At 58.8% G+C, this 24,508-nt stretch overlaps 1 protein-coding gene across 1 annotated transcript in view; it reads left to right on the top strand.

Annotated features, from left to right (window-relative positions):
• Window positions 1-4,224: 4,224 nt before the first annotated feature.
• PIK3R3 (phosphoinositide-3-kinase regulatory subunit 3) overlaps window positions 4,225-24,508 on the top strand; it is a 77,468-nt gene continuing 57,184 nt past the window's right edge. Inside the window, exons 1-6 of the mRNA XM_054285582.1 lie at window positions 4,225-4,593; window positions 8,494-8,589; window positions 8,805-8,882; window positions 17,030-17,161; window positions 19,985-20,186; window positions 20,589-20,674. Of these exons, the coding sequence (XP_054141557.1) occupies window positions 4,278-4,593; window positions 8,494-8,589; window positions 8,805-8,882; window positions 17,030-17,161; window positions 19,985-20,186; window positions 20,589-20,674 (910 nt within the window). The 5' untranslated portion in view covers window positions 4,225-4,277. The remainder of the gene's footprint in view (window positions 4,594-8,493; window positions 8,590-8,804; window positions 8,883-17,029; window positions 17,162-19,984; window positions 20,187-20,588; window positions 20,675-24,508) is intronic.

Genomic DNA, 24,508 nt, shown 5'->3' with positions numbered 1-24,508 from the left:
CCAGTGTGTGCCAGCAGTGCCTCCCACCCCTGTGCGTGTCCCTCAGGGGAGGATCTGTCCCTGAGCCTCACAGGGATGATGATGTGATGCTAATCGCGGTGCTGTCCCAGCTGTGCGCTGATAACCAACAAGGGGCCCGATGGCAGCATCCCTCCTTTGCACCGGGCTGGGCTTCCACCCGCGCCTGTCCCCCCCAGCCCAGATCCCATCTCCTTGTTCCCCACGCGTGTCCAGGCCGGCAAATCCCCCTGCATTCCCTACCCAGGGCCGCGCCGATCGGCGGCTGCAGCGCCGGGGATGCGGAGGGGTCACCCCGGGACAGCTCCGAGCGAGCGCCGCCGCTCCGGGGCTGCTCCGGCTGTGCCGGCTCGCCAGACACGGTGTCCGGGCCTGGAGGGTGCTGGAGCTTCCTGCTCCCACCCAGGTCGGGTGTGGGACCAGGCCCAGCCCCGCTCCTGCTGCCCAGAGAGGTGACACTGAGGTGGCATTGAGGTGGCACTGTGTCCCCAGGCTGGGGTGCCCTGCAGCACCCCCTCCAGCAGCTCCTGGCAGCTGCCTTGCTGTGAAGCTTCAGCCCTGCAGAGAGGCAGGAGAGAGCCCCAGCAGCCCCTTCAGCCTGTTCCTGTGTCCCTGGGGTTTTGTGCTGCCTCCCCAGGCTGGGGTAGCCCCAGCCCAGCAGGCAGTTTGGGGTGGTGGGAGCGAGTGGCCAGAGGTTGTCCATGGATGCCACGCTGGGAAACCTCAGTTTGAAGAGGCTCTCCCTAAATCAGAATCCACGGAGCTCAATGCTAGGCACTTGGGAAGAAAACCAAGATTCATGGAGTTTTCCTGCTCCTAAAGAGAAAGCAAAGCAAGGCCCATTCCGAATTGAGGAAACAGTGGTGATACCAAAAAAGCCAACTGTGAAATGTCAGAAGAAATCAAAAACCTTTTCTCTACGTTTTTTCTGGCTGGGAAGGGCTCAGCCCACTCTGCAGCCTCACTTTCTGCAGCCGGGCATGTTAACAGCTCTATTTCTGCTCTATTTACTCACAGCCATGTGGCCAACTGCCCTGGACATGAGCATGGCAGCCCCCAAAACCAAAGAGGGGAGCAGTGGGACCCCTGCCACTCTGGAGAGGCCAGGACAGGCAGCCAAGGTGAGCTGAGCATTCCCTGGAGATGCTCCCATCAAGGGTTGTCCCTCCAGGCAGGGGAGGGGAGAAGCTGCAGAAGGACATGGGGACCCCAGTGGGGACACATTGCTCTCCTCCCCACAGAGCCATCCCAGGCTGCCCAGACTGGGAGCAAAGGGGGCCTGAAGGCAGCAAGGACAGCTCCTCCCGCTCTCCACAGAGCAGCCAAGGCCCGGCAAGCCTCGGCAAAGCTCTCATTGCCATGAGTGCTGCTCATTAATCCAGCGAGGGTGGATTAATCAGGGCCTGACCAGCAGCTCCTCTGGCTCAATCAATAGCAGAGAAGGTCTGGAGCACCTCTTGCAGCCTTCACAGGGTGCTCCTGAGGGCCCGCTGCCCACCCTGGGGGATGTGCCCACCCTGGGCTGCAGTGGTGAGGGGGTTTAAATTAACCAGGTAAGGGGGACACAGAGTGAGGGCAGGGTGCAGAGTTCTGGGGGATGATCCTGGCGCAGAGCAGCAGGAATGGGGTGTCAGGGCTGCTCTGGGGGCTCTTGAGACAGGAACCAGCCACTGAGAGCTGGGGTGATGCTCAGCACCACACAACCACTGCAGGGTTGAGGGCAGTGGAGCTTGGCCCCAGCAGGAAATGGTGCCTTTGTGTTTGGGGACCTCGAGGGTGCATCAGGAGGGAAAGATTGTCTTGGTTTGGAAAGACAGATGTCTGCTAAGGAAGGCAGGAGCCTCCCTTGAAATGGAGATACCTGCCCTGGGCAGGAGGGATGCCATCAGCAGCCTGGGCTGGGGAGATGAGGGGTTCATGCCAGGCTGCTCCCCTGCCCTGGGCTGCAGGGCTGTGCTGATTCCCGGCTGTGTATTGGATGGATCCTGGGGCAGGATGGGTGTGACACCAGGATGTGCCCACCAGCCTCCCCAGCTCCCATCCTGTCCCAGGAGGGAAACACCTCCCTGCCTTTCCCCAGGCAGCCCCCAGAGCACCACCGGCCCTGTGCTCAGCCTGGCTGATCCACAGCCCTGGGGACACGCTGGGGACACCAGGCAGGGCTCCAGACACTCAGCAAAACCTCTTCATCCCTGGTGGGGCACAGGGATCATGACTGGGGGAGCAGGACCATGGGCAGAGCAGCACCTGGCTGTTCACAGCCACCTCTGACCCTGTCCCACCAGCAGTGACAGCAGCACGGTGCCAGCAGAAATGGGATAAGGGAGAGAAAAATCCCTTTTTATCCCCAAGGACCAGCAGGTGGGCTGGATCCAGCTGGGCACTGGGGCTGTGTGCTGCCCAAGGAAGTGCAGCTGAGAAGGAATCCCCAGGATGCTGCTGCCCTGCACCATCAGCTGTGCACTACAGGAAAAGGAAGGGGAGTTGCTGAAATTATGGATGAGAAGGGTCACACATCTCCTGCACTGCTCTGGCCTCTGAGTCTGCTTCCTCAGTTTTCCCAGAACCTGGTGTTCCTCCTTGGACTTCGTGCCACCCCTGCACTGCTGCCTGCAGTGGCTTGCATTCAGCCAGCGTGCATTTCCCAGAGCCCGTGTTTTAGGTACCATCTATTTTTAGGATGTCCAACCTGCAGCAAAGACAAGGAGCCACGACCATTTCAGAGAAGTCAGCATGAGAAACAAGGATTTAGGGGAAAAAAAAAAAGAACAACAACCAAAGCAAGCCTTTGGGAACATCACATCCATCTCCCTGTGCCTCACAGACAGACAAACACTGGGATAGCTTGTCCAAGCTCAGGAGGAGAGTGAGGAACCAGAGCATCCCTGAGCTGGGATTCTCCATGACGTCTCCTGCCTGTCCTGTGCGTGTTTTTCAGCCTGGTTAAGGAATGGGGTTCTGTGTGGGTGCACAGGGAGATCTGCCTGGCATCAGGGGGGTGTCCATGGGGTGCTGGTCCCCTCCTGTCCTTTAGCACCCCTGAGAATGGATGGAGACCCACAGATGGGAGATCTCCATCCTACAGAGGATGCAATTTGGGAGCAGAGCTGCTGCATCTGGGAATGAAGTCATCCACCTACTCCTACAATTCTCCCTCCTCCTGCTCGGTAGCCGGGTGCCCCCCGCCCCCCGACGCGCTGCGGCGGGGGGGCCACCCGGCTACCGAGCGGGAGGAGGAGGAGGAGGAGGAGGAGGGACGCTGACATCACCGCCGGAGCGCGGCTCGGCGGGGCCGGGAGCCGGCTCCGCTCCGCTCCCGCTCTTCGCTCCCGCCGCTGGAGCCACCGCGCCCGGTAAGGCTGGAGGGGCGGCGGGAGGGCTCTGGGAGGCGGATGGATGGCTGGACAGACAGACGGCTGCTGCTCGTCATCCCTCCATCCCTCTTCCGCGGGGTCCTGCTGGAAGCTGGGGGACAGTGGGGCGGCAGCAGCACAGTCTTTCCCCCCAGGGATGATGTCACTCTTGGAGGAATACATAAAAATGCACCAAAAAAATAAAAAAAAAAAAAAAAAAGGAAAAAAAACCCCAAACCAAACCCATATGAAAAATCTACATCTTCATTTGCCAGCTCCGTGCAGCAGTGCCAGGCTGGAGCTGCCGGAGGGGAGCTGCGTGCGGCAGGAGGTTTCTCAGCACATATGTCTATTTTAAAAACCCGTGGCGTGATCTCTTGCCCTACTTTCCAGACTCTTGCCGGTACTTTCCCTGCGTGCAGTGGCCGAGCCCTGCTGGCGGGAGCTCCCCGGGAAGCGGGAGCCGAGGGAGCCGCGGGGCTCTCCCTGCGCCGGGAGCCGGGCATGAGGGCCAGGGCACGGCTTCGGTCACTAACGCGCTGCCTTTCTCTTGTTGGCAGGGAGGGATGTCCCCAGCACGGTGCGGATGAAGCCAGGCTAACGAGGACCCCGATCGTCCCCTGTACCCCCAAGAGCCTCGTTCGCTCCCCTCCGTGTGCCCCGGTGAAGAAACTGCTCCTTGCCCTCGCCTGAGTCAGTGAGTCCCAGGCGCTGGTGAGGCCCCACAGCAGTTCTGGGCTCGGAGGGTCAGCAGCCGCTCTCCATCCCGCAGATTTGCCACCAGCGAGGTTCTCCCCGTGTGTGTGCAGGGCAGGGAGCGCTCCCAGCCCCGCAGTGCCCCAGCCCGGCCGCAGCTGCCCCGAGCGGCCTCGATGCCCGGCGGGCCGGGCCCGCTGTGAGCCCGCCATGGCCTCCTCGGACGGGCTGCAGTACCGGGCCCTCTACGAGTACCAGAAGGACCGCGAGGAGGACCTGGCGCTGTGCCCCGGGGATGTGCTGACCGTCAGCAGGGCCGGGCTGCTCAGCAGCCCCAACTACAAGGACGGGGACGAGCGCAACCCCCAGGGGTGGCTGCACGGCGTCAACGAGCGCACCAAGGAGCGCGGAGACTTCCCCGGCACCTACGTGGAGTACCTGGGTCCCGCCCGCATCGCCGCCAGCGCCGCCAAGGCCCGGCCGCGGCCGCTGCCCCTGCCGCCCGCGGGGACCCCCGCGCCCTGGGGTGAGTGTGAGGGGAGCGGCACGATGGGAGCCCACGGGTGGGTGTCCCCTCAGCTCATGGTGAGGGTGGTGTGGAGTGGGGTGGATGCTTGCAGCTGAGGTGGCTTGGTGGGAAACCACGCTCGGGACGGGGATCCAGCCCCAGAAAAAGAAGTTGTGCTGGGAATTATCTGCCCTGGTGTATGGAGGCAGCCTCAGGAGGGGCAGGGGATGACCAGAGTGTTGCTACCCCACAGCTAAACATGCTGCAGGGATGGCTCCTCACCAGCATCCCAGGCTGGCTGCCGTGCTGGCATGGAGTGTCCAAGGGGATGCACATCCATGACAGCACAGGAGAAGATGCAAGGCCTCTTTGGCCCCTCAGAGAGGAGCAGAAAGCCCCATGGTGGTCTCCAGAGACCTTTTCTCCAAGTGCTCCTCTCCCCACCACTGCGGCACCTGATTCAGGCTGCTCTCAGTGCCCGGGCGAGCGCTGGCCCTGGGCCAGCTCCAGCCTCACTGTCACTTTGTGCAAGCTGGGACAGGGGACAATCCTGGCAAGCCATGTGCTGAGTCCCTGGGGGGCTCCTGTGTCCCTGGGGGCTGCAGCAGAGCCCTGGGGGGACACTTGGCAGGACCTTTCCTGGCACAGGGGCCTGCAGCCATTTCTCTGCCTGGATCTGCCCAGCTCGTGCAGCCGGCTCTGCCCTCGCCGCTCACCGTGGCCAAGTGTTGGGGCCAGGGGGGATTTCACAGCAGTTCCACAGTGTACACGAGCTAAAAAAACATAAAACCAAAGTAAGAATGCCCCCTTCCAGCCAGGCACCTGCCAGTGACCCCAGTCAAAGCCATGGTGCTCCCCTGCTCGGGATGGATGGAGCAGAAATGGCTGTCGGTGCTGGCCTGGGGATGGGAGAGCGGCATCGCCTTCAGCCGTGGCAGGAGAACCTGCCCAGCTGCTGGTCTGGCACCCCAGACACCCTCCTGGCCAGTGTGGTGACCAAAGGAGCAGCCCCTGTGCTGCTGGGTCTGGGTTTAGAGGGGCACTCACTGATGAGGAGCCTGTCTCCCTCCAAAATAGGATTCAGGAACCCTCTTGTCACTGTGATTTGAGGGGGGACCACCTGGCTCCTGGGCTGAGCACCATCCATGTCCATGTGTGGGGTTGCCATGCAGCTCCTGGCATGCAGCTCCCCACATGGGAAGGATGCTGGGCCCCCCCACACCTCCCCTCCCCAAAATGCAGGTGCTCCTCCCCGACCAGTGCGCCACGGCAGCCGCAGTCCCAGCAGCACTGGTGAGGCTCCATGTGCAGCTACGTGCTGGATTTGCAGGAGGGTGGAGGCCACTTTCTGTGGGTGTTTATCCTGCCAGACGAGGGGTTTGAGCCCCCTGGCCAGTCCAGCTCAGTGGTGAGCCCTCTGAGTGTTCAGCAGGCAGAGCCCTGGAGAACTCAGTGCTGCGTGGAGATTTCGGGGCAGACCGGAGCAGACCCCGGGGCTCTCCAGCCCTGCTCACAGGGAAGGTGAAGCCGCCTTCTTGTTCCTGCCTCTGCTGCCTCTCACACAGGGGGTGCCACGGGCTCCTCTCTGAGGGAAATGTGCCCAGGGACCCCTGCCCAGAGGTGCTGGGGATGTGGATATTCCCTGCAAACCGAGGGATGTCCGCAGCAGGAAGCGCGTCCTGGCCGGAGAGCCCGGCCCACCAGGAATGTCTCAGTGGAGGCACCCCAGCCCTGCGTGCACTCAGGTGAAAGGATAACAACATTTTAAAAATGTCAAATCCATAGTTTTTAGTAGAGAAAAAAGCCCTACAGCCAGGTTTCGGGGTAGGCTGGGGAGGCTGCAGGACGTGCTCTGGCCATGACCAGGTGTCCAGCCCTGCTGTCAGGGGGACACTGGGTGCTGCCTTCCCTGTGCTGTGCCATGGGGTGCCCCTCCCTGGGGGGATGCCAGGGTGTGCAGGCTCCTCACCAGAGGATGTTTTGTCCCACAACCACGTCTTCCTGCAGCACAGGAGCAGTGTGTGCCATTTTGTGTCAGTTTAAACCCAAACCTCCCAGCTCACAGGCTTCCCCTTCGAGTAAAAATCTCCAACGTCCTCTTGGAAGAGAAGGTACTTTTGTTTTGGTTTGAGAATTTTTTGGTTTGTGGTTTTTTGGTTTGGTGGGTTTTGGTTTTTTTGAATTCTTCCCATACTGATTCCATTTCCAGATCGAGGTTTGAGGGACGTTTTTCTGGCAAAAAAGCACTCAAATTTATATTTCTGCAGCAGCAGCATACCCCATTCCCCCCACCCCCGAGTGCCCTCAGTTCCCACCGAGCCCTGGTGCCACTCAGGGACCCTGGGCTGGCTCAGGCCATGGAGGAAGCCCTGAATGACAGACACTGCATGTCCCAGCCATGCCTTCGAGCCAGGGCTGGCTCTGCAGGGAGGAATGGTCCTTCTCTTAATTAAATAACATCCCGAAAATGGCTCTGCAGCAGATCCGAGTCCCAGGGGATCTCGCTGGCTGTTTTGCCCCTGACTTGTCCTGGGCAGCACCACTGCCCCAAGGCACCACCTCCACCTCCCCTGGGGCATCAGGATGCTGGGGTCCAGCGTGGCACAGCCTGGGGCCATTCCTGCCATTCCCAGTCAGGATAAAGTTATTTTTTTGCAGTCACCACCTCTTCCCCAAGCCACTGGTTTGGAGGAAAAGCCCAGTTTCCTTAATTATGAAACCACTCATGCAGTGGGGAATTTTTGCATGAGCTTCACATGATGCACTTTGCTTTTAACCCTGAAATCTTCCCTGTTCCCAAGGCACCAACACACCCTCAGCGGGTGGCAGAGGGGACCCCCTTGCTGTGCTTGGGGGTCGTGGCCATGCCTGGGGACTGGATCAGCCACCCAGGAGTGGCAGGTTTGCATCATTATCTGTTCTCCAGAGAGCACCAGGGCACCACCATGGTGAGGATCAGAGCCTGGATCTACCTGTTGCAGCCAGGTTGGGTTTTTTGCAGAAGACTGAAGGCAGCTTGGCCCTGCCCAAAGTCCCTCTCATATTAATTTTGGCCTTTCCACAGGCTGTCCATGGTGCAGCAGCCACACACGGCCCTGTGTGTGCAGCCTCTGTCATCCCCTGCCCCTGCTGTTCTGGGTGTTCAAGGCCACCCAAGAGAGAGCAGGGAGAAATCCCAGCACTGCCCTGCCAGGGGATGGATGGATGGATGGATGGATGGATGGATGGATGGATGGATGGATACAACATGCCCTGGGGTAAGGGCAGCTTCTCTCCTGCCTGCCAAGGGCTTTGCTCCTCTCTGCCATGGTCTGCACTGAGTTTCCTTGCTCTAAAAGCCAGGAGTGAGCAGCACACGGGGGTCTGTGCTGACCCCTGTTTGGCTGGAGGGTTTTTAGGGGCTGAGGGGGGTCTGCACCAGCCAAGGGCAGGCTGGCTCCTCCCTGGGCCTGTGCTCAACCCTGCTGTGCACAGCAGAGAGCCCGAGCAGGTGAGAGCTGCAGAGAGCCCTGTCTGTGCTGGGCATGGCTCTGTGTCCCCAGCTCCTGCCTCGTGTCACTGCAGGCTGTGGGCGATGGCAGGGGCAGTCTCATCCCACTGCCCTGGCAACAGAGGTGGGGAAGGGCTTTGGGCTTGGAGGATCTCCGTGCCCAAGATGGGACACTCCCCACGGGCAGGGCACATGCCTGAGCAGGTCTTTGCATCTCAGCAAGCAGCTGAGCCCCCAACGGTGACTCTTATTGCAAAAAGAGGATAAAATAAAGGGAGAAGTGCTCCAAAATTAGACGTGCATGAGCCAAAGTGTTGGTTGTGGCTGTGCCAAAGCAGCAGCTTGATCCTGTCCTGGGGCAGCTGAGGAAAGCGGAATTCCTGCGGGCAGGAATTTCCAAACCCATTCTCCCGTTCTTTTGACCGCAGGACATCCCGGGCAGGCAGAGCTGAGCGAGCACCCGGCCCTGCCCGAGCAGGCGCTGCACACCGTGGCCAGGCTCATCGAGGCGCTGGAAAAACAAGGTACGGACACGCAGGGCACAGCCTAGGGCACACCCGGGTGCCCACAGAGCCCTGCCCGCTTCAGAGCGCCCCAAGAGCATCGCGGAGCCAAAGCTCTGCCCAGCCCCGAGACAGGGCAGGGTGGGAGCGCGGTGTTCCCGGCCCCTCCGCCTGCCCCGTGTCGGGAAGGGCGAGGTGGGCTCGGCACTGACCCCTCTCTCCCGGCTGTGTCGCAGGGCCCGACAGCGAGGTGCTCTACAGGCCCGGCCCCGCCGCGCTGGGGGATGCGGAGCTGAAGCAGGCGCTCCTGGCTGGTGAGTCCCGGAGGGAAGGGGGCTGTGGGGGCGATGCTGTCCTGGCAGGGAGGGGTTACAGCACCAACATCCCCTAATCCCAGCTCTGTGCGGCCCTGCCTGCATGCCGACCCCCTCTTCTCCCCGTGTGATGGAGATAAAAGTGATGCAGGTGCAGGGCAGGGGCGCTTTAAGAGAATATTTTTTGGGGGATTGGGGGGGGGACAAAAATACTTGATATTTTTAAATCTCTAGGGTTTGTATCTAAGAAGCAGGGCAGGGAGAAAGCGTCTTGGGGACAGGGAAAAGAAAGAGAAAAGGTAACGCTCATTATTTACGAGAATAGGAAGCTGTTTGCAGGACTTAGGGGCATGAGCAGGGTGGGGGGAAGGAGAAAAACAATTCCCCATACCTGCTTCTAAACCCGCGGCTGGGATCGGATGGCACACGGCGGGGCGGGAGGGACGCGGTGGATCCAGCGTGCCGCTCCGATCTGGGTTTTTGGGGGGTCGGGGGTGCAGGGAGCATCCCCATCCTGCGGCCGCCGTGCCCAGAGGGCGGCACTGTGACTCCAGGCACGGGCGGCCCCACCGAGCCCCGGGCCGGGCCCGCATCCCGCCGCATGCCGGGCGCTGCCGGCCGGGGGGCGGCGGGAGCCGGGCGGTGTTGCTGGGGAGAAGGGCTGTGATGAAATCGCTATATTAAGCACCATGACCTCATCGCTTCCCGCGCACCGGGAGCCGAGTCCCGCCGGGCGGGGAAGGAGGGATGCAGGAGAGGAGAGGAGAGCTCGCAGGGATGCTCCTTCCCCACTGCCCGAGCAGGGCTGCGGTGGTGATGGGGGCTGGGGGCTGAGGGGCGCTAACCCCACCACCCCACTCTTCTCCTGTGGATGCTTTTCTTCACAGCCTTGTAGCCCGGGCCAGATTTACTGTCTGAGCTCTGGAGGAGGTGCAGGCATCCGAGAGCAATTCCCTGGGCTGGCTGCCCTGGGCACTGGTGGTGCCTAGGCTGGGCATGGGCAGCAGTACCAGCACGAGAAGGATGCCTTGTTTTCCAAGCATGAAGGAGTTATGGGTCCTCTGCTCTTCCCATGCAGCTGGTGCAGCGTCCCAGGCAGGTCCAGGGCTCCCCACAGAGCAGCACCACTGCAGCTACTGCCAAAATCCTGCTCAGCCTTAGGAGACCCTCCCAGCCCAGGGCAAACCCCACCGGCTTGGCCAGAGCCTTGGGCACTTGGTGGGTCTGTCCAGGTCTGTCCATCTCCCATGGCAGGGCCCAGCACCGGTCAGAGAAATGCCATTGTGGTTTTCAAAACATTTGAAAGCCCTTAAAAAACACCAGCAGCCCTGGGAGACTTGGTACTCCCAAGCCCACATCTCCTCTGGGACTGAAATCTTTAATTGGGCACTGCAGGGAGCTGCCCCTTGAGCTCAGCAACACGGAGCTGGGCAAAGCCAGAGCTCCCCAGAGGGGGAAGGACAGGTCTCACACCTATTAGCTCTCAGCTGAAGGGGCTGATGCTCAGCCATGCCAGAGGGATGCTCTGCAGCAGGATGGGAATGATGTTCCTGCCCGAGTCAAGCATCCCAGCAGAGGCCAAGCTTGGCAGCCTGCTCCTATTGCAACCTCCTGCAGAGCACAGAGCCAGGGGTGCTTCCCCAGGACCCTGCTGGAGCCCACTCTGGGCTGGGGAGGGCAGGAGAGCATCTCTGCTTTGTCTCCCATACAAACCCTCATTGCATTTGGTGGAGTAGAACAGCCCTGCTGGAATATTGGAGTTTGCTTGCCCTGTGGGTGAGAAGACAGAGTCACATCTCCCTTCCTCCCATGCTCCTGCTGGTTTGTCCCTCCAGCCTCCCCTCTCTGCCTGCAAAGGACAGGCTTCATCCTAGGGAATGGGTTAAATCAGAGCCAGGGCTGGTGGCTGCTGGAACCAAACCACATCTTAGCTGGGGGGAAAACCGGGTACCCACAGGGGGTTTCAGCTTCCCTGTGAATGCCCAAATCCCACTGGTGTTTGGCAGGGGTGGCAGGAAAGCTGCTACAGAGTGCAAGGGAAGAGGAGCAAGGGCTGGAAAAGTTCAGATGTTGGTTTTCTAACCCCCATATTTCAATGTGTTGGAGAACTCAGCTTGTTTTCTGCACTAAAAGAGCGTCTGAATTTCCAGTGGGAAGAAAGAGGAGGACCTTGGGACACAAGGAGCTGTGCAAGTCAGTCCTGGCTGTCCCTAGGAGCCCGTGGGCACAGTGTTCCATGGGCTGGCAGTGCAGGCACAGGTCTGAGTTGTGCTGATTGAGCCCTTTCCCCATCCCTGGCCCTTTTAGAGCCCTTACTGTGGGGGATCTTACCTGTGCGCAGTCCCTGAGCTGCTCATCAGCCAGGTTTGGGATGAAGGCTTCCCATCCTCATGGCAGCATTGGACAGAGTGGCTCCTCATGGCTCCACAGTTTGAGCTGAGCCTGTCCCCATGCTGGCACTGGTGACACTCTGCAGGTCGGTGGCATCTGACTGCTGTCTAGAGCCTGTGCACCAAAATTGGTATTTCCATCATGGATGCTGCAAGAACAATTAAGAGAGGGAAGGGGGGCACGCAGCATCACTGAACATGAGAATCAGAGTCACATGGTGGCACCAAAAAGGGACTTAAAGGAAAGCTGCAGCTTCCCAGGGGGCTGGGGGGAGCTCAGCAAAGGCTGGGAGGGGATCAGCAAAGGCTGGGAGGTGATCAGCCAGCCAGGAGCCCTGCTGCAGTGTCAGGGTAAGAGTATGGGCTGAAAAAGAGGAATAAAGCAGAGTTTCACCCTGCTGCCCACAGCACTCCCTGCAGTGCCTGGGTGGGAGCTGTTTCATGCCCGGGGGTATTTCTGTGGTGTGGGGCCTCACACTGACCCCAAGAGTTTCCAGCTGCCAGCACTCCTGCTGTCTCCTGTGTCCCTGGGCTGCTGTCGCAAAGCTCAGGGGCTGTTTGGGGTACGGGGAAGGGGCAAATCACCCACAAACCCCACAATGCCAGGGGACATGAGGTGTAGGAGCCCCTTCAGTGCTCGACCTGATGTCTTCTCCCCCCAGGCTTGCTCCAGGTTCTGTCCACACCTGGGATGTGGCAGGGAGCCTTCTCACTGCTGCTGCTGGACACTTGGGACGTTCTTGGGGTGGTAGCAGCAGAGCTGTGGGTGGGCTGGTGGGTGCTGGAGCCCTTCAGACCTGAGGGACCCAAGCTGGGGGAGGTTTGGCTTGGGAATGGCTGCAAAGTCCTGTGTGAATGTCCGGGCGGTGCTTTGCCACCCCTTACAGGGAAGGTCTGCGTCCTTACCCCTCCTCCCTGGCGGGGAACGGTGCACAGAGAGCTCACCCCGGGGGTCCGTGGGTGCTCCCCATGGCTCCGGTGGGACCGAGCCCTCCCGGGATGGCTGCGAAGCACCGAACCCTCCCCCGCGCTTTGGATAACCGCGCTCTGCTCGGGGCTCTGGCGCGCAGCTGCAGACGCTGTAAACACACACGGAGACCCTTCCCCAGATACAAGCGCAGCAATGGGAAGCGGCTCCGCTGTTGTCAGGGCCGGCAGCAGCGGCGGGGCTGCCGGGGAAGGCGGCGGCAGAGCGCGGCCGATTGGAGCCGGTGTCTCCGGGCGTGCCGGGCGCGCTGCCGGCCCTGCGCGCTCCCTGCGCTCTGCCTGGAGACACGCTCACGTGCCCGGGAATTAGGTCAGCTCTCGGTGGGGATTAGCGACACACCGTGGGTCCCGGGGCTGCGCCGGGGCTGCCAGGAGCTGCTGCTAGGCAGAAAGGGTCGGGGAGCGAGGAGCGGCTTGGGGGGCTCACGCCGCTGCCCCTGGATGCGCGGGGAGGGAGCGCATCCCCAACCTCATCCCTGGGATGCCACAGGGCATCGGAGGCCCCCAAGGGCTCTGGTTTCCCCTGGGCAAGCTCATTCCACCAGGATGACTTTCCTCCCGAGCGTGAGGCGCCCCGGTGCCTGCGGCACTGCTTTTTATTTATACCTGCAGTGGAAATAAACCCCGTGTCGTCAGAGCCTGGCGAGAGGCATGAGCTCATCTCTTATATTTGGTGGTGATGAAAGAAGGGTAAATAAACGGCAGCAGCAGAGACATCCCTGCCAGACCCATCAGAGAGAACTGGGGGTGAGTTTTTGCCATCCCCTCCCATAGCAGCTGGGAAAACTGAGGAAGGGGATTGCCTTAGGGAAGGTGAGGTGGGGGAAGGCAGTCTCAGTGGGCAGCCTCAAACGGGATCCCAGCACCCCCACCCTGGCTGAGTGCAAGCCAAGGGTATGGTGGGGTGAAGCCCAGCTGGGAGAGTGTGTGGAGCTGGCAGGAGCTCCTGTGCATGGGCAGGGGGTGTCCTGGCAGCTGCCAAGTCCCAGCACAAGGTACCAGCAGGCTGGCTGGGAGATGTTACAATGATGCTGAGTCAAAGCTGGGAAATATTCCCCGATTTGGTGCACAGTTTCCCAGTAAACCCTCACTGTGGGATGCCCAGGAGCGCGAGTGCCTGCTCAGCATCCGTGCGGATGGGAACGTACAGCCCACAACTGGACAGCAAGGACATCTCTCTAGCACGCAGGGACAGCTAAAACTAAAAGGTCTGCAAGGGGTAGGGAAACTCCCAGGTCGGTATTTCAGTCAGCCCCAGGCTGGTTTGGGTGCCCCTCTGTCACAGGGACCACACACCTGAGAGCATCTCACTGCAGCAGCACTCGGTGGCCAAGGCCCACCTCAGCCTGCTGGACTCTCTCCCATCCAGGGAGGGGGGCCCTGGGTGCTGGGCAGGGCAGGCACCCTGTCACCCACGAGCTGCTCAGGGCTCTGGGAGCAGCATCACCTGTGGCCACATGCAGGGGACAGCTGGTTACCAGGACCTGCTGAAGCCTCTCCTTCAAAACAGCCCCCGCCTCCCCCACAGCCCTGTGGCCAAACATCCTCCTCGTTTACCGAAACTCAGCCTTACTCACGCCTCCCCGGCCGGCCGCAGCTGCGGGAGAGCTCCTGGATTTCCTGCCCAGCCTGACTCAGCCCAAAGCTGCAGCACCTTTCTGCCTCTGCTGGGATGTGGGGTCTGGAATGCCAGTGGGAGTCCTCCCCCTGGGCCAGTGGTCATCCCACACACCCTGTCCCCAGTCCAAAATTTATTCCTGCTTTTCACCCCTCCATGGGCAAGGCATGCTGGCCGCTGGTCCCCAGATGCTTGCTCTGCCAGCAGGTCAGCAAGCAGGTTGTGTGTTGGAGGGGGTTGGTATGAGGTCGAGGTTGGGGTTTTGGGGTGTTTTCCTTCTATTTATGGCAGGCAGATGGAATCCCTCCGTCATTCCTCTATCATTCCCCTGGGGAAAGGATGGGAACATCTGGAGAGCAGCAGGAGAGCATTGACTCATCCTGCAGCTTCATTAACTTCTTATAGCTGGTTATCATTTCCCTCAGATAAGAAGAGAGCAGCATCCGTGGGGTCAGGCCGGTGGTAATTGTCTGGGAAGGCTGCGGGGTTAACCCTTCCCCCGCTGCCGGCTGAGCCTCCCCGAGCTGCCGGGACAGCTGGGGCACAGCTCGGAGCATCCCCGTGGTGCTCTCAGCCTGATGGGGAGCCCAGCTCAGCAGGGCAGCCTCTGGGGCAGGAGGAGAACTCCTCCTGGGGCAGGAGGATGCCACTGCATTTCCAGGAGGACGGGGACAGCAGGCTAATGGCTACTTCTAGTGCAGTGCCACGGAGAACGGTGCTGTCAGCAATCAGTCTCTGTCAGCGCCGTGTGAATCCCCCTGCTCTCCCCATCGCGCCTCTCTCCGGGTGTAAAGATGTTTTTTGAATCTCGCTTTGAAACCGGCTGAGCCTTCCCTTTGAACACCCCCCCAGGCTCATGCCTAACGAGGCAAACAAGCTAATTAGGCCACGGTGGAGCCCGGGGCTGATCGCCTGGGGCCAGCGCCCGGCAGGGCCCCTTCCCTGCACAGGAACAGCTTGTGGCTGCTCTCCTCAATCCGTGCCAGCATCCTTAAGGCGAGTGACAGGTCCCTGCAGAAACCCTCGTGGCAGGTGGGCTTTGGGGTTTGCTCGGTGCATTCCAGTGATGGGAAAAGCTCTCTGCAGCGCAATGAGACCCTGGGACCCCCAGCAGCATCCCTGGGTTTTAGCCATGCACTGTGAGTGTTCAGCCAAAACCAGGCGTTGGAGCATTTTGTGGGATCCCTGACCCCACTCTCCTCCACCTGCCCAGCTCGAGACAACCTGCCAGCTCACAGCTCCAGGGGAACTGCTACCAAACATGGGGACCTGGCTGTCATGCTCCCACAAACCTGGCAGAAATAACCCTTCTGGCCAGCCAAGGAGGGCCAGAAGTGTGGCCGGGAGATGGGAGCATGAGCACGGACCAGAATGGGGCCAGGGTGCAGCTGGCACAGCCCTGCCCACCTCGAGGATGCCAAGGGCAGATGCTGTGACTTCCTGGGGTGCCAGAAGGGCAGCACCCCGTTTGCCCTAGCTCACATTTGGCCACGCTGGATGGCTCATGGTGGCATCTGTCCCGGCTGTCCCCAGGCTGCCCCGGGACACAGCTCCCAGCTGCTGACAGTGAGGTAGCGTCTCCAATGGCTGGGTTAAAGGCTTCCCTTCGGGCATTGGCCAATCTGTTTGCTCTCCATCTGGGAGCCAAATGGAAGGCCCTGGCCATAAGGGACCCACTGCAGCTTGGTGTTCCCACGCAGGCAGGCAGGCTCCCAGGCTGCCTGCTGCACAGCAGGGACACTCCAGCCAGAGGAGATCAAGGTCAAGGTGCTCAAAAACAGCTTTTCCCAGCTGCTCCCCATCCCAGCCCTGCTGAATGTGTGCCTCTAAAGCCTTGTCCTAGGAAAGAGGGTTGCTCCCCTCTTTTGGGTTTATTGCCCCAGAAGGAAGCACAGCTGGAGTGGTTGGAGGCTCACAACATTTTCTGCTGGAAGATGCTGGGCTGGGAGATGGAGCATCTCCCAAAATGGCTCCAATTTCAGTGAAGGTGCATTGAGGGGGTAAAGATCCAGTGAGCAGAGTGAAGGGGGCTCAGAGCCTGCTCTGAGCAAGCCCACACTCTTCTCTGTCATTCCAGGCCATTTGGGGCCTGACACAGCATCTTTAAGAAAATGACCAATTTGATTTTCCTTTTTTTAAAAATTAAACATTTCAGACCATCTCAAATATGTTCATTTTTCAAATTATTCCCAACTTCCTGTACCCCTCGCCCTCCAAACTCTCCAAGAAGAAGAATTTCAAAACATTGCATTTGGGTCCAGTTTGAACCAAAGCCAGATTTTGAAACCTTCAGATCTTTGCAAAAGGCACCATCACCCTCCAGACAGCCACCACCCAGCCCAGCCAGGATGGGAGACCTCCAAGACAAACACATGAGGCAATACCAAAGGATGCTGAAAGGCTTCTTCCCCCTGGACCAGGGTGAAGCAATGTCCCTGTGCTGGCCTGGCCGTGGGGCTCAGACAGACACATCCCACCCCCTGATTCCTGACAGGCCATTTCTGCTCCCAGCACTGCCCCTGTCCTGATCCCAGGAGCCCTGAGCCCTGAGCCCCTGAGCCCAGGCTGTGTGGCCTCCTGTGCTTTCCCCATTCCTCGAGCATCCTTCACCACCTCCTCAGGGCAGCACCTTTCAGGCCTGGGAGAAGTGATGCCAATTGGGGCACATTCACACCATTTTGGGATTACTGGGGGTCACATGGGCCTTTAGCAATTTGAATTGTCTGGGAACCATTACCCCATTCCATGGATGCCTTCTCCAAGCAGGTCCTGCTGGGCTGGGGTTGGCACAGGGCACCTGGCCCTGAAAACTGGAAGGTTCCTGGGGCAGTTGCTCAGTTCTTCCCATGGGTCCTATCCTGCAGTGGGACCCCAGTGGGATGGTGAGGCTCCCTGTCCCATGCACAGTTCACTCAGAGCAGAGATGCTGCCTCGTGCTCTCCTTGGGCACGTGGAACTCGGGGTCAGTGGAAATTGGGACAGGAATATTTGCTGGGTGAGTGGTGGCAGTGAAATCCTGCACTGCCCCACTGGGGAGAGGGGGGCATGGGCACAGAAATCAGCCCCCATGTCTGCACAGGGATGAAGAGCTCCGAGTTCTGTGCCAGAGGGAAGAACCACGGGCTCAGGGCTCCCTGTGTCTCTCTCCCCAGATGCCTCAGCTGTGGACATGGACCTGTACGAGGCCCAGACACTGGCAGATGCCCTCAAGTGGTACCTCCAGGAGCTCCCCACACCCCTCATCCCTCCAGCTCTCTACAGTGACTTGGTCCACATGGCTCAAGGTAAGCACACATGGGCTGCCCCCACACCTGGGACCTCTGTGGGGCTGGAGAAACTTTAGAAAGCCTCTAAAAAGGCTTCCCATCATCTCCAGGGTGGCTCAGACCCCATCCCCTGCCCAGTGCTGTACTAAAGGCAGATTCTAAGAAAGGCCATTGGGAACATCACCTGTGCTGCAGCAGCACAGCATCATTTGGGAGATGCTCTAGGAAAGAAGGGAGATCCAGGGGGCTGCTTTGCCCCCACCACAGCGTGGTCTTCTCCCTCTGCAGTGCCTGGAGGAGGAGGTGCTGCCTGCCAGGATGGGCAGCTGCCAAGGCTGGGTGATGCTGGCCCCAGAAGAAAGAGTTATTATAATATTTTGGCTCTGCTGCCTGGGAATTTTTTCCTGTAATCTCATTAACTCCTGGCTTTATATGGGCACAAAAAATTCTCAGCTTTTTCAACTTAGTGCCATTAGGAAGTGCCTTTAGATCCCTGCAAGGTTTTGAGGCTCGGTGCAAATGTAGGAGACCATCAAGGTTTTGGTTTTATTTGATTTCTTTTCAAATAAACAGAGCGGGGCTCATACCCAAGTCAGCAGAGCCCATGGCCCATCCCAACAGTGAGGCTGGACCAAAACCCATCTCAAGTGAGTCCCCACAGAGCCACTCAATCCCTCCCAGCCTGAGGGCCCGTGGGCATCACCAGGCACACAGGAAACCCTTGCCCACTGTGTTCAACAGGACCTGGACCTCTTGCTGCTCATGAAACCAGAATTTCTTCCCCTTCCACAGCAGCCCTCATCTCACTGCCAGTTGCTGCAGTACCCTCCATCCCTGAGCATCACCTCCCCATCCTAAACCAGATTAGTGCTTGGGCAGATCATATTCTTGGCTGCCTTAAGAGGCACTAAAAGATCACCAGTACCCAGACAAGTGTGGCCTTTCCTACTATGTCTTGATGGGAAAAGACCACGGGCTCTTTGTGGCCTCCATCGAGGCAGAAGGGACGCAGGGAGAAGGTGAGGGATAACTCCCACCCCATCCTCCCTGCCCTGTGCTGAGACACAGAGCCAGAAGAAATACCCCTGGGGCTGGTGGCACAGAGAAGCTGCCTTCCCCTCACCCGTCAGAGGAGAAATCAAAGGCTGTCTCCCTTCCAAGGATAAAAACGCAATTAGGAAGCAATTAGCTGGGTTGCCTCGTTAAGCAACTTCAAAGGGAAGCGCCTTTCCCTGCAGCCTGTGCTGCAGCGGGCTCTGCTCCTGGCACAACAGGGGCAGGAGGAGGAGGGGGCAGCACAGTGCAGAAACCAATGGGAAGAGGATTTCTCTGGGGCTTAAAAGAAAAAATTAAAATGTAAGTCTTTGAGGAGACGGTGCTGGGTTCTGGCAGCCTGCCCTGCAAGGCTCCTCTGCCCTGCTTGAGGCTGAGAGCTGGGAGAGCAGCAAGATGACCCCCTTCAAAAGGAAGGGGAAAACATCCTCAAATTCCCCCTCTGGCTGTGAGACTTCTCCTGCAGGATCCTCTAGGTGCAAAAAGGTGCAAAAAAAGCGGAATTACGGCAGGGAAGGCCCTGGAGCAAAGCTAAACATCCCTCAGGAGCAGCTTGTCGGATACAAGGGCTCACCAACACCCATCACAAACACGGCTGGGTTGCAGACCCGCTTTGGAGGGGATCCCAGACCCCTGCCCCTCCGGCTCTGGTGCACCCTGGCTCCAAGGATGGATGTCAGGAGCTGGCTGGGCATTGGCCAAGCCTCAGTCCTGGTGCAAAGAGCCGCGGGGAGCTGAGTCAGCCCCCGGCCCGGCCGGGCATTGCAGGCAGCTGGGAGCAGCCCAGCCCTGGGGACTTCCCTGTCCCCAGCAGATAAAAGGGCTGGGACAAGGCAGGGATGGAGGATGGCTGGAGAGTGGCTGTTTCCTGTGCCTGGGGCAGCATCGCAGTCCCAGGGCGCTGAGCTCACAGCTCACAAGACCAGAGAGCCCCGGCCAAATCTGCCAGAGGGCACTGGGGACATGGTGGGGGCTGTGGGCTGTGGGCTGCTCAGGGCACCCGTGACAGTGGTTTTGGCAGCAAGTGGTTTTGGGTTTTGTTCTGTGATGTGCAATGCCATTGTCTGATTTTATCCATGTGGGCAATTCCACTATCATTGGAAGCAGCTGCACCCCTGTCAGCTCTCCCTGCGCTGTGTTTCATGGGGAGTGAGACCATGATGCAGGGGGCTGCAGGAGCCTCACTGCAGCCCCACCTGCAGCCCAAGTGCACATTATTTTTAATTCCTAAAACCCCTTTTCCCTCCCAGTTCACTGTTTGTGCAGTGGAGGGCTGAGCCTTTAAATTCAGCAGACCTTCAAGCTGGTGCCGTTTTTCCCACCTCTGCCTTTAGTATGGCTTTGCTCTGCACCATGGAATATTCTCCATTTGAGCAGCACTGAGGGATTTTGAGGTGCAGCCCTGACCAGGTGAGCAACTCAGCCCTCTGAGCTCCCTCCCTGGATGTGCTGACAGAAGGAATGTGCTACAGGCACCTGACAGCCTGATCTGGGGTGGTGTGACTGGGTAAATGGGGCAGGCAAACCCTAAAAAGAAGTGGCCAAGACCCCGAAGAAATAATCTCTGCAGACCCTGGGATATCCACAAGTCCCATGGCCTGTCTGGGAAGGGATGGGCTGTAAAAAAATAGTGGTGGGAGAGGTTGAGGTCAGGTTTTTTTGGGTCTCTAGGAGGAGCAGAGAACTACCACAGCTCATGCCCTGTGTGCCGGTAGGTGCTGAGCTCCCATGAGCGGCACGGGGAGGCCCCTAACCTCCCAGACTGACCCTTTTTTTTTCCTGCTACAGAGACCCCAGGCCTGGAGGAGTGTGGCCAGCGAGCCAGAGCCCTGCTGGCCCCCCCAGCCCTGCCCCAGCCCCAGGCACTGCTCCTGCGCCAGCTCGCCCGCCACTTCTGCCACCTGTGCCAGGGCGGCCACCGCAGCCGCCTCTCGGCCCGGCTGCTCGGGGAGCTCTTCGGGGAGCTGCTGCTGCGCCCTGGGGCCGCCAGGTGAGGTGCCCTGCCATGCACGGGACAGGGAGGGTGACAGGAGGGTGCCCATGGACAGGCTGCTCCCAGCCAAGCTGGTTCTGCTGTATGACAGCCCACCAGTGCCCCAGGCACAGCGTTCTCCGTAGGGGGAGGCCAGATGTGGGAGCTGCCATTCCAGCTGTGGTGCTCAGACATCACACCCGTTCCCAAAGTGAGCAGGCACGATGCACACACTGGGATTCACAGCATTGCCTGTGTCCCATAGCAATGCCTCAGTCCTACAGCATTGCCTTGGTCCCATAGCATTGCCTCAGTCCCACAGCAGACCCGCTGGGGTAGCTGCCTGCTGTTCCAGGGAGCTGGGGGTCTCCAGGGAGGTGGAACTGCTGGTTCCTCACACCCCTCTCCTTCTCCTCTCAGCACCGAGGCAGGCCCTGAGCTCCGTGCAAGGATCCTCGAGTCCTTCATCATGGCCAGCGAGGTGGCAGAGCTGCCAGCAGCTCCTGGTAAGAGACATCTGGCTGGTGGTGGAGGGGGGACAGCAGGTGTGGCATTCAGAGCAGTGACAGCAGCAAGCCACGGGGCAGTTTCAGTGATGAGGAGGTGCTTGTGTCCCTGTGGCAGTGCCCAGGCCGTGCTGGCTTCCTGCCCCGTTTCCCTCTCTCCTTTCTCCTCAGAGACTCTGATCTGGGGCCATTTCTTGCAGCCCCTCAGAAGGTTTGCAGATGTTTTCTGGCTTCATGTCTCTGTCATTGCTCTCTGATCCCCGGGTTTGTGATGCAAACAGCTTCTGGTCCCCCACCTTGTGGGCTTGGTATGAGCGGGGGGCTCTTGGTGGGGGGCTCATGTGCAGCTTGTTTCAGAGAGCAGGGATCTGGATATAATCTGGGAGGAAAAAAATAGCAGCATGACCATAAAATGGCAGGATGGTACTTGCCACAGGATCCAATCAGGGTTTATGATTTTTGACTCACATTTAGTCCCCATGTGTGCAGAATCACACTGCATCCACTGCTGCTCCCCAGGGTGGGGATGAGGACAGGCACTTGCCCCCACCTCTCCATGCATGGGCAGCAGTCAGGAGAGTGGCTTTTTCTGCAGATGTTAGTGAGCCTCACCCCCAGGGCCGCAGTCCTGCCCCTTTCATTGCCAACACCAGTGTTTGTCTCCAGCACCTCCTCACTCTTTTGCTCTGCTGCCACCTTCTCCTGCTGTGTCCCTCTTGCTGGGTGGCAGCTGTGATCCCATCAGGGTCCAAAATTAAAGCCCATGCTCCCTGTGCCCTCTGCAGCACCCCAAGGATGGGGGCAACTGGTCCATCCAAGTAGGGATGTACATGGGAGGGAGCACAAAGCTCAGACCTGGAGGACACAGAGACCCATTCTAGTGGGATCCTCCATCTCCAGGATGTCACTGAGACCCATCTATTCCCCCACACTGAGCTGCCCAGATGCCTGAGAGGCACAATTGCTTCCAGCCCTCCTGCTTGGAGATATGTTGGCGCTGGCCCCAGTGAATCCTGTTGGTTTGTGATGTCTCTGGGTCCTTGTCACCACCCTGCCTCCCTGGGGGATGGCCAGGCCAGGCTGGATTACGACTCTTAATATTCCTCATAAATCAGCCCTTTCAGACCTGTCATCTCATTTATTGCTCTCCCCCAAGCTCACACCCATGAGTTTGTCAGGATGCATCTGTCTCTTCCACCTGCTGATCCAGCTGATGGGCAGCTGCAGCCCAGCAGTCCCTGGGGTCACTGCTGCCATCCCCAGACTTTGTAATGTCATCTGTGTCACCACCCCAAACTGAGGAGAGGGGTTGAGCAGGATCTTGAGGTCCTCATCCCCTTTCTGAGTCAAAATCTCCCCTGTGGTCATCCCACAAGTGTGGGGCAGGACACAGGACACCTGGACTCGCTGTGGGACTTCAGGCAAGTCCTGCCACCCCCCCTCTCTTTGTACCTAAAAGCGAGGATATTATTACTTGGCTGTCATCACATTAGGATGTTGGGAAGCTTAATTAAATGCCTGCAAAGCGATTTTGAGAGCTGTGGATGAAAGGGGCTATATATAAAGTGCAAAGAATTATTATTAGCAGTGCGGTCCAGGTCCTGCTCCTGCTGCCATCAGCCTGGCCCCACTCCCTGCATCCCAGCACCGGGATTATTTCTGTGTGTGTGTGGAGTTGTGGTTTTATAATTATACATGTAAAATAGCTATAAATACCCTGCAATAACACGGGTGTGTGTGCCTAGCACAGGAATAGGAGTCGGTAGCTGACATAAGGAAACCGTGGTGTGACCTCATTCTGACTCATGTAAATATACCTCATGTGAGGGGGCAGCTGGGGGGCTTGGGGCTGCTGGGGGCTGCAGGGACAGTGGCCTCCTTGGCATGGAGAGATTTGGGGAGAGATCTGAAGCTCTTTGCTGATTCCAGTGAGGCTCCTGCAGGGCCAGGATCCTTCCTCTCCCATGTGTCCTGGGACTGATGGGGGAGCTTTTGAGTCTTGGATGTTAAAATCTTAAAGAATAAAAATATGAATTATGGAATTTGGTTCCTGGAGGGGCTTCTCTGGGTGAACTTGCTGTTGTTGGGTTTGCAGCATCTGTTCCTCCAGGCGCTGCTCCTGGGGGTCTCTCTAGCTGCCCGTTTTATGAGCTGCAAAGGAGAAAATGGGTTTGTGATGGCTCCTGAAAGCTATTTCTAGGATGCAGCGCTGGGGTCATGCTGGAGGCACTGGTTTGCATAGGGCCATGCTCTGGTTTGCATAGGGCAAAGCCACAGATCCTAGGGAAGCTGCCACAGAGCCTGGGGCAAGTGACTGGCACCTCGCTGTGGTCTCCAGGGAGTCCCCAGCACTGGGCAGACACCCCAGGGGGACATTTCTCAGCCCCATGGGGACCCAGGAGAGTACAGAGAGCTCACAGCAGGATCCCAGTGTCTGGGAATGACTGTTTCCCGAGCAGGGTGAGGGGGCAGGGGAAGGCAAAGGGAAGGAGTGATGCAAATACCAGCTCAGCTGAAGGAAGATGACTTCATCTCCTTTTCCTCTCCTGGTGCTATTTATAGTCACTTTAATTTACTCCCCTTTGCTTTATTATCTCTCCAACAAGCCGTTAGCCCTCAGACAGCAGGATGCCTTTACTCACCATGCAGCCAAAAGTTCTGAAAAAAAACCTCAACCCACCACCAAAAAATCCCGAAAGCAGGGGCAGGAGGCAGAGTGCTTGGGCAGGAGCATCGCTGTCCTGTGACGTAGCTTTCTGGAAAAAACCAGAGGACTTTTGGCTCCTTTTGGAGAAAGGAGTGACAACTGGGCAAGGAAGATGTCCCCTACCTCCTTCAGAGCAGTGGCTGGAGGGGTCAAACCCGTGCTGCCAGGTCCTCACCCTAGGACAAGGGCCACTGTTTTGCTGGACTCTGGCCACCCTCTGCTTCCCCCCAGGAGCCCCAGCCCTGCCCTGCTTCACGTGGGGCAGTGGTATCATGCCAGGATATGGGGACCAGCACCACCCAAGTGCCTTGAAAACATCTTCCCCTTGGCAGCCCTGAGCCATGGGGAAACTGAGGAACAGCCTCCCCATGGAATCGCCCTTCCAGTGGCTTCAGAATCCAGTCCCTGGGAAGGTTGGCGCCCAGGTGCCCAGCCCCAGCTCTGTGGCACGCCATCCCCAGGGCTCAGCAGGGGTACAGGGGTGGCAGTGGTGGGTGACAATCCCATGAACATCCTGTGATGTGACACTCTGGGCACTTCCCAGCCCAAGCCCCAGCAGGCACCTCTGGGACAGCATCCATGCTGAGCAGGACTGCCGTGTTAAGCCAAATTAGAAGGATCTGGCTTTGAAGTTTTTAATTAACTTTCTCCCTGTTTGCTTTCTTCTGGATCCAAGGGAAAAGCCCAGCCTCCCCGCTCTCCCCAGCTGATGTGGCACGGGGAGGTTGCAGACTTAGATGTGCGGGGGGTCAGGAGGGAGCAGGAGGCATTGCATGTAATCCAGCACGGAGGGTGCAGCTGGGGGCTGTGTCCAGGTGCTGCCCTGCCTCCCCAGGAGCACCCCTGCACAACCATGAGCATCCTCCCACCTGGCTTGTCACATAGACCACAGAGAACTTCAAATTTTCATTACCCCTTGGTGTTTCATCCCCTCAGATCTGCTGGTGTGGGTTAAAAATAGCTGTGAGAAAACCCAACCAAAACCCTGGGTGGAGAGAAACATGAAGAAGCCATGGCTGAAGCACATGGTCCCCTGTGCCATGGCTGAAGCACATGGTCCCCTGTGTCAAAACACCTCGTTCTGCCTCTCTGAATCTGCAAATAATACAGAGAAAACAAATTAACGC

This window comes from Melozone crissalis, unplaced genomic scaffold (assembly GCF_028551555.1).
Source record: "Melozone crissalis strain CALT ecotype California unplaced genomic scaffold, PUWL_Pcris_2 ptg000045l_1, whole genome shotgun sequence".
In the NCBI taxonomy this organism is placed as follows: domain Eukaryota; kingdom Metazoa; phylum Chordata; class Aves; order Passeriformes; family Passerellidae; genus Melozone; species Melozone crissalis.
This window is presented reverse-complemented; position numbering and strand designations above follow the sequence as displayed.